The following is a 12,233-nucleotide window of genomic DNA, read 5'->3' as shown; positions in this document are numbered from 1 at the left end:
CGCCGCGTCCCGCCCCGCGCGGGCGCTCCCGCCGCCTCACCTGCTGCGCCCCATGACCCCCAGGCCACACACGCCCCCCACGCCCCGAAGAGACGCCGGGCGCTCGCACGGGACCGCTGCCCTTCCCGCCCCAGCCGCCCGCACCGGCCCCCGGGCGCGCGCACCCCGTCCCCGGCTCTCACCGGGAGGCGCGAGCCCCCCGAGCGCGCGCCCAGGCCTCGGGGCGTGCCTGGCCCCTCCCCCGAGCGGCCGGCGGGGACCCCGCGCGCGCTCCCGGCCCCGCCCCTCGCAGCCCAGGGCCCGGGCCAAGCCCCCGCGCGCGTCCCCGTACCCGGCTGAACGGCGCGGGCCCCTGAGCGCGCCCGCCCGGCCCCGCCCCCGCCGGCCCCGCCCCCGCGCGCCGCCCGCCCGCCGTCCCGGCGCCCTCCAGCCCGGCCGGCACTTTCCTCCCAAGTTGCCCCGCAAGTTCTGCAGTGGCCGGCGGCGGCGGCGGCGGCGCCCCTCTCCCTCGGCCGGCGGGGGCTCCCGGAGTGCATGGGTCCCGCGAGCCCCGCGGGCTGAGCGGCCGCGCCGCCTCCGCGCCCCGCGCCATGGAGAGCGCCGAGCCCCGCGCGCGGCCTGAGTGCCTGGCCGAGGCCGACGGCGGGCGCCTGGTGGAGGTGCAACTGAGTGGCGGCGCCCCGTGGGGCTTCACCCTCAAGGGCGGCCGCGAGCACGGCGAGCCGTTGGTCATCACCAAGGTAAGGCGACCGCGGGGCCCGCGCGGTGACAGCCGGAGGTGGCCGTGGCGCGAGGGGCTCGTCCGGGGTGGGGGCGCCGGAGGAGGCGGCCCGATCGCACCCCTGGCTTGGGGGCGCGTGTCTGCCGGAGTCACCTGCGGGGACCGCTGCCCAGACGGGCATAGGTGTGTGGTCCTGGCGTCATCCCGACCGCCCTCCGGCGGCTTCCAGCGCCATTCAGAGTTTAAATGGCTCCTGTTCCCAGTCCCCTTCCCCTCCCCCTCCAGGAAAGGGCCTGGCAGGGTCCCCTGTCACTCGTGGCCTCGCCAGCGGCGGCCTGCACCTGCAGGGCTGCCCGGAGGTCAGGAGAGGAACACTCCCAGAAGCCAGGGGTGGACAGAACCAGCCCCGCCTGTATTTGCCGCCCTAGGGTCTCTGGTTCTGCACCCTTATCACTAAAAAATCCAGGCTAGCAGCTGCCGCCAGCCTAGCCTCTCGATTCCCATCAGCCCGTCGATATTTACTGACTTTCGGCTTCCAGTCCTAGATCCACGGAGCACTGAATACGTGCAAAAACTTACAGAAACTTTTTAGTAGGACTTGAGTTTCAATAATAGCAAAGAAACTCCTGGGTGTGTGTGTGTTGCTTTAGAACTTTGAATTTTCTTGTCTCAAAACAAGAAATTTGCCGTTTTGAAATTTGCCAGCCAGACCTGTATAAACCTGTAAAAACAAACGACAATCCAATCGTCCTGTTTTCTTCTGGTTAAAAGTGTCTAGTGATCCGTTTCTCTGGGAAGAGTTCTTTAAAATGTAAAAATCCTTGGCTGCTAGAAGCGTTTGAAGGTGACTTACTGGTTTTCTCTGCTTTCCTGCCCCACCACAGCCGGAAGAAATTAAGTGACTCCTAACCCGCCCCACTGGTAATGAATTTGGGAAGTGGGATGACTTTGTTGTTCAAATAGCAAATGAGACAACAAACTTTTCTATTCTATATTTCCTTTCATTTTTGTATTTACAAAACTAGAGACTTTGGGGAAGTCCTGAGTAGCTATGCACTGAATTTATGTTGAACTCAGGAAAGAGGTTGTCATTGTTATTACAAATTTAGCCAAGGTGTAATCCTTTATCAAATTGGATTCTTTGTGAAGATGAAGATCATAAAGTGTGCACACCTTGCCCAGCTAGGACACTCTATTGCATATCTCTTAAAGCACATTAGCATGTGCCTTTTTAATAAAGGTTTTAGGGGCCATTTCTGATGGTAATCGTAAAAAGATATCACATAAATCACTCACACCTTCAACATTTCATGCATTTCTTAAAAATAAAACGTGCTAAAGATTCCACATATGTTCCTTAGTTTTTTCTTTACAGTAGATGGAATAAATAGTAAAACATTATTTAAGATGAAGTCTTCCTTTTTGGCCTTGCACATTATAAGAAAGTTGGAAGTCACTTTGTACTCTGAAGTCCAGTTATTTCACCAGAAGCTGGACGCAGGGACCCCCAGAGCCCCTCGTTCTTTCTACAAGTACCCCAAGTTCTAAAAACTCTGGTGTATTGTTAGTGGCCTCCTGGCTCTCTCTGTCCCAGAGGCTCACATTATAGAAACTGAAGGAGGTGGGCTGTAAATCCTTGTGGACATACCGCAGGGCCTTTTCAGAGCATATGGGCACTTTGCTCCTGATTGGGTTTTCACCTTCGTGTAGTTGCTAAGTATTTTTTTGTTTGTTTTTGAAAGTTTTTGTGACTAGTTTAGGAGCAGTGTATGTAGTAGCCTTTCCAGTGTATGTAGTAAATGCTTTTGATTCTTATCTGAGATACTCCCTCCTTTAAACTGATGCTTAGTTTTTGTTTGTTTCTTGGCAGCTGGCCACTATGGGGATCTGAACCCTTGACCTTGATGTTATAACACAATGCTCTAACCAGCTGAGCTAACTGGCCAGCCCCTTGGATGCTTAGTTTTTAATACATGTGACTGGAAATTTGTGGTTTTGTTGCTCAGGATGGAGAGGATTCAGTTGGGACTTCTGTACTCAATTTCCATGCATACATCTATATACATGCATACACATGCACTCACATGCTCACTCATGTATTTTAACCACACGTTGTATTGCATGGTATCAGCAATATTTCACATACATGCCTTTTCTCCTTGATTAAGATAATCGGTGGGGCTTGGCTGCAGTCTGACAGCTGGTAGTTTAACTGTCACATTATTAGAAAAGGATGAAGGACAACTTGTCCATTTAAGAACACTTAGAGAGTGGAAATGCATTGTGATGGAGAAGGGAAAATTGTTCCACCACCGGAATTTGGATTGCTCCAAGCTTTGAATCTTCCTTTCCCAATCGTTACTGAAAATTCATTGGGGCTCATTAAATAATTCTTTATATATATATACATAGCACTTAAAAAACCGTGCAATTAAATAGTTACATTACAACCCTGGAGTATTATACAACTTGTTTTCTATTTAGCAGACTCTGATTAGGGGTAGCTTAATCCAGTCTAAGTGGACACATTCTTTTTATGATGATGATGGGTACTTTGAAATCCTCATAGGAGGTTAATGGTGTGCTCTGAGGTCACAAACCTGGCCAGTCCGGGGGAAGGGCCTTGAGAATCAAAACCTGATGTCAAACATACATTGCTGCTTCCCCTCCAGTCTGTGCCATCTGCTCACATCTGCTTACATCTTGCAATACAGTATCGAATAACTGTTGCCTTTGTTGGGTCGGAGGGTTTTCAGCTTTGGCACTGTTGACATTCTGGGCTGGATCATTCTCTGTAGTGGGGCTGTCCTGTGCATGTTAGGATGCTCAGCAGTAGCCCTGGCCTCCACCTACTGGATGCCACTGGTACCTGTCTCCAGGTGTGACAACCAAAGATGTCTCCAGACATTGCCAAATGTCCCCTGGGGACAGAATCACCCTGGTTGCAAATCACTTTGTTGGATTAACTATGTATTACCTTTGCTCTTACAGGATTTTTGCTTTAAAAGCTCATGTTTAATTCTTCTTTTTGAGGTCTAGCCTTCAGCTGGTGTGTGTGGAGGCCCCTGGCACTGCTAGTGTTTGGGTGGAGGGCTGTTTTCTTCCCAAGCGTTGGCCCTGAGAACAGGCTTTATTTACATAGTAAAACTCAAACAAATACTTGCTTCATCTGCATTTTTGTAGCAAGAGAAAGGCAATAGAAACAGGAACTCCCGAGTGTTCTGTTTTATGGGCAGTCAGAGTGGCCGCTGGGTAAGGACTGACTTTTCTCTGGGTCTAGTGTGACGTTAAAGGACTAACTTCTGGGCAAGAAGAATACTTGGAATTTGAGTTGCCTGCATGAAGCCCAACAAGACCTCTGCTGAAAGATGGCAACAGGATTCGTGACTCCTCAATACATTTCCACTGATTCGTAGCTTGAAATTTTGCTATGGTTAGTGAAAAAATACACTGAAACTCATTTTTCCATGCTGCTGTTAGCGAGGGAGCAGGAATAATGTCCACGTTCTAAGAAACTACACGATTTGCTGGTATTTCCGAGACTCCGCGTTGACACAGGACCTCTCAGGACCCGTGTAAGTATATCCGATGGATATATGTGCTCCTGCAGCTTTTTGCGTGTTCCTTTCCCGATCGGTTCAACCAGTGGAAAACTTCAGTAGGGGGAAGGTAGGGGGCTGATTTCTAAAATGTCACCAGAGTGGCTTGAATTCCAAAAAGCCCTTTGGGGGATTCATTAGGAAGCATTAAATACTCCAGCTGGGTGTCAGCAGCCCCCTGCGGCCTCAGGAATGTTTGTTAAGAGAGGGAAGGAATGAAGCCCCAGCCCCTGCTAGTCACCATTTCTCAGAGTCCCCTCTAAGAATGCCAGAAGCCTTAGCCAGAAGCTCCAAAGGAGACATTAATTTGGGCCTGGCCCAGCCCAAACGGGGTAGCTCCCTTGGGCACCCAGGGATTTCAGATTGTGTTTGGGGAACAGAGCCAGCTGAAGGGGGTTTGGATTGCTGTGGCGATTGCTGTGGTGTGGGATGCTTGGGGGTGCTGATATATAGGCCCCCCACCTGACTCACCCTCTCAGGGGGATCACGCTGCTAGAACATGTCTCTGGTTATGAGACAGAGCTCTGAAACGTCCTTTCTAGTGAATACTGAATGCAGGTACGTTTGGGGGATACAGAGCCAGGTTGCAAGTGTCCTGTGTACAGCCTTAGCTGGAGTCCATGGTTGAAGAGGGCTCAGGACAAAGACAGGTGGTTGGTGATGGATGGGAGTGGGAGACCCAGTACCTTCCTTAGTTTGAAAAGGGGAATCCATCTGATGGGGCCGTGCTGAGTCATGTCATTGGTGACCCAGGGATGGGGAGGTCGGAGTGGCAACCCTGGTTGGGACAAATTGTTGTCTTTTATGTCCTTATATTTTCCCCCAAGAGCCAAGTCCTTTTTCAGATATCAGTAATGGCTTGAAAAAGAGGGATCTGTTGAATTCAGCAGTGGATCTAAACTTCTCTGTGGATTTTGGTCGGTTTCTGTGTTGAAACACAGCTGGCCAGCATTGTCTGCATTAGGGAATGCTGCTGCTTTTTCAGGCCTCTCAGAGGGTGGGCATGAGGGAGACCTGGGGCTGCCACTCCTCAGAATTGTAAACCCCCAGTCACTTCCTGATTGTCAGTGACAGTGTTTTCTGCGGTTAGTAGGATGCACGTAATGCTCAAGATTCATTCGTATTTAAGAATTAGTAGTACAGTTCAAAAACAAGAGATGAGTTTTCTGTCCTGTGCTGAAAGACCCTTTCAGCCTATAGACCTGCCTTGCCAACTGGCTTTCAAATATGTCTTTATTACCTTTTCCTAGCCTGCGAATTAACTTGGCCCTGCTGAATTCTAATGCTTGTTCCTCCAGAGATGTTTTGGGCGCAGGGGTGGGGAGTCAGGCAGAGTGTCTGCAGTCCTCCTCCAAGGCCGGCTAGCTGGAGGCTCGGGGGGGGTTCCTCCTCTCCCAGGGAGTAATGTCGCCTCCCTCACGCTGTAAATCTGAGGCTTCTACAGTTCCAAAAAGGTATAAACTGAAGCTGTGCGTCATGCTTCTGCACCACGATAAGTTCAGTCTTCGTGGCTCAGTTCTGAGTACTTCTTAACATGTCCTAACATTTATCTTTTGAAAAAAAGAAAACTAGCTTGCCCAAGAGCTAAATGTAGCATGGTATGATAATGAAAAACTCATAACAAATAGTTTTCACTTCGTCCTAATAAGTTGGGATTCTTAATCCACATTTATACTTCATGGCCAAAGAGATGGGGCTGCTCATTTGGGAAGGGTTGGTTTTTCTATTTGGAAAGTGTTTTGGAATTGTCCCCTTGCCAAAGTTGTTTTGTGTCAGCATGCAAATAAACCTGGATCTGTGGCCAAGTTCTTAGGGGCAGAGGGAGAAAGCCTGGGGCTCTGTGGAACTTTTCTTCTTGCACACCAGGCAGGGTGGAAACATTCTACAGGATAATTTTAGGGTGTAAAGGCTGAATAGACTTTTTATTCATTTCTTAACTTTTACTTTTAAACACGGTAGTCAGGAGTGGGGCAACACTTTGAGGAGAAATTCTGCAGGTTTCTGCAAGCCACGGCTCTTCTTCCAAATGCAAGCTGAAAACTAACCCACATGAAGGATTTTGAAAGAGCTCTGGGTTGCATGTTGCTCTTTTAAGGCCTTTTGAAAACATTGCCAGTATCCAATACAGGGAGGGTATATACTGGAAGGATTGTTTTCCTGTTACCTTGTTTGATCCAGTATTTGCATTGTCCCATAGTTGATCGAGCCTATTCCGTTTACAATTATGAATGTTCAGGCTTCTCTTTGGGGGGTCATGTCTTAGTAGGAGGATGATAGTGTATCATTAAAAAAAATTGAGCTAATCTGATTTGGTTGAACCCCAAAACTGGAATGTTCTGAATTGCAAAGCAAAGGTAACATTTTTTTCAGGTTGAAGAGACCCTGGGCTTTTAAAAAAAAATCTCCAGGGTGTTAAGTTGCAAGTGATGACAGCTGCCTCTGCTGGATGGAGAAGGAAGAAAAACAGTGCTCTGAATTGGCAAGGAAGGGTTGGGATTATCTTTCTTTTGGCCAAAGGTGACTTTAAGACTTTTAGATCTTAAAGGCAAATTGTGAAGCTCAACCCTGGCAGGATAGAGTCTGTGCCCTTGAAAGCCAACATTTTTACTTATTCATGGAAGGAAAGGGACAAAGTGTTAGTGTATCTTTTTTTGAGTTTTGTTTTTATTTTTATCAAAGTGGCTCTTGTATAGTATAAATAATCAAATAGTTCTTCAGGGGTTGTTACATACCAGCTCTCTGGCTGTCATTTCCCCTCCCTAGAGACAATGATTGAAACTTTTTAGCTGATTGTTTTATGTATTTCCATCCATACCCCTAAATTATGGGTTTACATTGTATATTGCTGCTACTTTGGTTAGTTGAAGATTAGGATTTAGTGTTTTTCCCCCATACTTTTGCTGCCCACCCTCAGTCCCCCAACTGTTTAGGCACATTTCTTGGGGGAAATGTGCCTAATGTAATCACTTTGTAATTTTGGTTAGAAGAGAGTTTTCAACCTTGGCGTTGTTGACATTTGGGGCCACATAATTCTTTGTTGTGGGGCCATCCTGTGCATTGTAGGGTGTTTAGCAACATCTTTGACCTCTTCCCACTTGTTGCCAGTAGCAGCCTCCTCCCCCAGCATGAAAACCAAACACATGTCTCCAGACATTGCCAGATGTTCCCTGTGGGGGAGGGGATTGCCCCCCTCTGAGAAGCATTGGGTTAATAATATTCAGCGTTGACATTGTTTTGATTGCAAATGGTATCACTGCTGAGCCTGGAGGTACATACTCTGATTATTTTTCCTGCACATGTCTTTGCAGTCACTAGGGTTAATGAGAGCTTTGTTTTGTTGCTTAATTTTCTATGCACAGATCATTGATTTATCCATCAAATCCTCCCCAATGATGAAACATCTCTTAAAATATTCAAACATACAGGGAGTTATCTTTTGACACCTTCTCTGCCTGAAAATGTCATGATTTTATCTTGACAATAAATTGATTGGGCCGAGCCCTTGGCGCACTCGGGAGAGTGCGGCGCTGGGAGCGCTGCGACGCTCCCGCCGCGAGTTTGGATCCTATATAGGAATGGCCAGTGCACTCACTGGCTGAGTGCCGGTCATGAAAAAACGACAAAAAAAAAAAAAAAAAAAATTGATTGTTTGGGCGAAGTCTCAGCTGTAGACAGATCTCCCTCAGCACTCAGAAGGTGGTGTCGGTGCTCTGGTGGTGTGCAGTGTTGCTGCAGGGAGGTCAGGCCTTTCTGTTTCTTGACCCTTTAGACTGGCTCTAATTTTTTCTCTCATTTTTCATTTCTGTGTATTTTTGATCTTCTTGGGAGAGTTTGTTCAACCTCATTTCCCAGTCCTTCCAATGAGTTTTAAATTTTTGCACTCATTTTTTTCTAATTCCAAAGTTTTATTTGTATCTCAAATGTTCCTTTTTCGTACCCTACTGATCTTATTTAATGGTTCTTCTCTCATGTCTCTGATGATAAAAATCATGACAAAAATGTCCTCTTTCTGCATAGATTCTGTTTCTGAGCTCTGCTCTTGTTGTTTGCTTGTTTTGGCTTCTCTCTTCCCTTTTAGATATTTTATTTAAATGACTAGTGCTCCTTTGCCATCTGCTGGTACTGAAGAGTGAGTTCCCCAAGCTGTTTGGAGACTGTGTGCATGTGTGTGAATGACCTGGTGAGGCTGTTTCCCTGGTGACTCCATAAGGCCATGACTTTGGATTGTTTCTTTTGGGTTGGCCATGTCCTTGTGGATAATAAATTTTTCTTTACTTAATAAATTTCTGATATAGAGCAGATTGAAAAGTAATGGGAAGTCTGCCATTTGAGGGGATCCCTGCTTTGCTCAGTTGGGGAGTGTGGTCAACTCTGCCCTGGTGGTTCCAGCTTGGATTAAGTGGCAGTGTTTGCTGGCATCTGGAGCTGGATCTTGCACTCAGTTCTTAACCTTTTTCAATCCTTAATCCTTCAGTCTGTCAAACCAGAATCATTCCTATTTTATTGTGTTATTATGGTGATTAAATGAATTAATGTGTAAAGCTAGCTCTAGTAAATTTAAATTTCTTTTTTCCTCCCCTTCCCCCCTTTCCCTAATCCTGATTCATTAAAAGTTTGGAGGGCCGAGCCCGTGGCGCACTTGGGAGAGTGCGGCGCTGGGAGTGCAGCGAAGCTCCCGCCGCGGGTTCGGATCCTATATAGGAATGGCTGGTGCACTCAGTGGCTGAGTACCGGTCACGAAAAAGACAAAAAGAAAAAAAAAAGTTTGGAAAACTATTTTGAAAATGATAATGTATTGAATCACCAATTTGCTATGGAAAGACTTTAAGCTGGGTTTTGTATGGCAGGAGTTTAAAGTGTCTCCAGGAGATTTTGTTACTGATTTTGACTGTTAAGTATAGGATTTGTAGGAAAGCATTTAATTAAAAGATATATGTAATGCCCAACCAGTACATTGTTTGTGCTATTTACAGCTCACTGGAAGTTATTATTTCCTTCCCTCTACCAAAAGTTTAATTTTGGGGGGAATAATACTGTTTCTTCTTTTTATATTAATGAAGGGAGTAACTCTTTCATATCAATGTGATATTCAGAAGAATAGGATTTTTAAAAAATGATTTTGGAAGTGAAAATAATGGGAGAAATGAAGGCTGGGTATTTCAGAGACAAGACTCCATTTCTTTACTCCTTCACTCTGTGGCAGTAGAAAATCTTTCAGGGTGTCGAGTTGGACTCACAGGCGTCGGGGAGATGCCACTTGCTGGAGTCCAGTCTCCTCCTCCTCTTGGACACACAGTTGTGTTATGTTACCCAGCCTCTCTTGCAGCTAGGTGTGGCCAGATGATGGTTCTACCCAGTGGAGTGCAAGCTGTACTTTACCCCTTCTGGATGGGTGGAATGAAGATGGCCTTGGGGCAGAGACTCATCCACATGGGTCCCTGAGTGACTGAGGAGGTGGCTGCCCCACGATGTGGTCACCTTCCCAGTAGTATTCATTATATGAACAAGAAATAAGCCTATGTTGTGTTTGGGCCACTGTACGTTTCCTGGATTACTTGCTATAGCAATTAGACTGTTGTAACAAATGAAATCCTGAGAGAAATCAAAAGCTTTCCTTTTAACAAGTATACTCAGCTTGGAGAGACAGAATATAAAATGCTTCCTTTACACCCATATAGGAAGGAATGATTATTTACTTTGTTGAAGGAATCACCATGGGTGTCCATTAGCACCTAGCTTAGTCCCCACACACTTATTATATAAAATGAGGCCTCCACGCCTATCAGCGTCTTTCCATCTTAGGTTTTTTTCTCAGTTGATAATTTAATTTTTAGCCTGTCTTGCTTTTCCTTCCCCTCCCTGCTGATGATTGCCTGGGAACTACAGAGAGGCAGGGTGGGATGCCCTAGGGGGAGGCTAGGGGAATGTCCAGTGTACATGATTAGCCCTCGGTAGGGATTGGACCTCTCTCCTGGTTGTATTGTCTTTTCCTGGGGTAAAGTGCAGGAGTTGTTGCCTGGGAGGGCTGCACATTAAGTCATCATTAGCAGGGCTGCCTTTATCAGATTAATTCATTATAATCCTGTATGGCAGACTTGTTTTCTTCTGGGGAATAGCACACAGACACATGAATTAGACCAGCAATGAGAATGGGGTAAGGATGAGTGCCAAGTATAACTGGCCTTGGAGAGAGGTGGAGCTGGAGGGGAAGGGAGTGTGCTGGAGAAGGAGGTGAAGGAAGACCTCATCTGTCCACACCACCCAGGAAGAGGAGAGCCTGCAGATGTCAGGTGGGTTGGATCCTCTGAGCTGGAAGCCCTCCCTGCACTTGCAGGAGGTGAAGGGGGTTCTTTGCCTATGGCTTGCAGATTCTGAAGCTCGTGAAATTCTGCATCTGTGTTAATTGTGCATATGTTTGTAAATCTGTAAGCAGAATGATACTTATCTGTGCTAATTGTATGTATGCTTGTAAAGTTGTAAGCATGGTGGTATTTTTTTTTCTTGTTGCAAAAACATTAAAACAATATTGAACAAAATTGAAAATGAAGGAAAAGAGATTGATCAGGAGCCCAAAACATAAAATAATCTTATTTCTGGAAGTACAGCTGTATTGATTCCCCCCTCCCTGGGAAATTGTTTGCTTTGAATCATGTAGACCTAATTATTAATTGCTTGATTCTTGTAATTCTCTTAAGAATTATATTATCAACAGTCCCTGGAGTCAGATAACAGATTAAAGGAAGTTTAATTTTGTGTGTGCCACTTGAAAGTTTAAGAAATGACATGTTTTGTTATTGTGGAATACACTGAATTTTATAATTTAGCTTTTTCTAGACAGGCTTGTATATATAAGAAAGAAAAACCTAACTTCTAGAAAATTGAGTACTCAAGTTGGGCAAATATGTCAGTGTTTAAAATAACTGTGCTTTTTTTGGTATGTGTAGCTTTTCTTAACATTTTCATTATGATTAGATGCCTTGAGTCTTGAGTTAAAGTGTGGAAAGGAAACATCTGGACTTGAAAAGATAGGCTTGCTGCTGCTTGAATCATATTTCTTTTGTGTTGATTTAACGACAGGGATCTCACGCAACTGATGCTGTTAGGGTTTACGAGCTGTGGGGGAGGAGGGACCTGTTTCAGCTTCTCCTCCCCATTTTCAGTGGCTGGTATTTTGGAGAAAACTAATTAAAACCTCATGCCACTCTGCGTGGTTGTGAAATTTCAACCACAAAGGTAAACCTGAGGACGCAGCTTCTTGTACCCTGAGGCAGGAACTGGCTTTGCTTTTACAGAGTTTAATTCTCAAATGATGCCTGCCATGATTGCCTTTCTGAAAAAAGATGTTGAATTCACAGGAAAACTCATTGTTTTCGTTTCTTTCAGACTGTTTTTACAGTGGTCTCTACTGGCTCTTTTTCATTGCCATTTACTGGAATGTTGTTTCTCTTGAAGGGCCTTCTCTTCTCTCTCCTCTCTCGTCTAGGTGGTAATCATGCGTTTGCTTGAAATAGCATAAGTGTATGTAGACATCTCTTACTTTCACATGTGTGGCCTCAACTTCTCTTCTGGACTCTGGAATGGCCCTTGGGCGTTACTGATGCCCTTCAAGCTCAGCATGATCACAATGGAAACTGTTCACCTTCCTTGACCTCCTCAGTTCTCCCCCTGGATTTCTAACCTTGGCCGTAGGTTTATCCCGAAATCTACAAATCATTCTAGGTGCCCTTCTGCCCGTAACCCTCCATAGCCCATCATCACCAAGCCTTTGGAGCCTAAATATCTTGTGTTTATTGCTTCTTTTCTGTCCTCAGTGTCACTGCCTCCTCATTCCCAGCTGGATAATCACAGTAGTCTCTAACCAGCATACTGCCTCTAATCTCCTCATATGGCAGACTGTTCCAGACTCCCACCAG

General features: G+C 46.1%; 1 protein-coding gene across 3 annotated transcripts in view; it reads left to right on the top strand.

Annotated features, from left to right (window-relative positions):
* The first annotated feature begins 590 nt into the window (after positions 1 to 590).
* Positions 591 to 12,233, top strand: part of LOC134367373 (protein Shroom2-like) — a 125,324-nt gene continuing 113,681 nt past the window's right edge. For all 3 annotated transcript variants that reach the window (XM_063084110.1, XM_063084109.1, XM_063084108.1), the window contains exon 1: positions 591 to 740. In XM_063084110.1, coding sequence (XP_062940180.1) covers positions 591 to 740 — 150 coding nt within the window. The remainder of the gene's footprint in view (positions 741 to 12,233) is intronic.

This window comes from Cynocephalus volans, chromosome X, assembly GCF_027409185.1.
Source record: "Cynocephalus volans isolate mCynVol1 chromosome X, mCynVol1.pri, whole genome shotgun sequence".
NCBI lineage: Eukaryota > Metazoa > Chordata > Mammalia > Dermoptera > Cynocephalidae > Cynocephalus > Cynocephalus volans.
The sequence above is the reverse complement of the archived record's forward strand: the minus strand, read 5'-3'. Positions and strand labels throughout refer to the sequence as shown.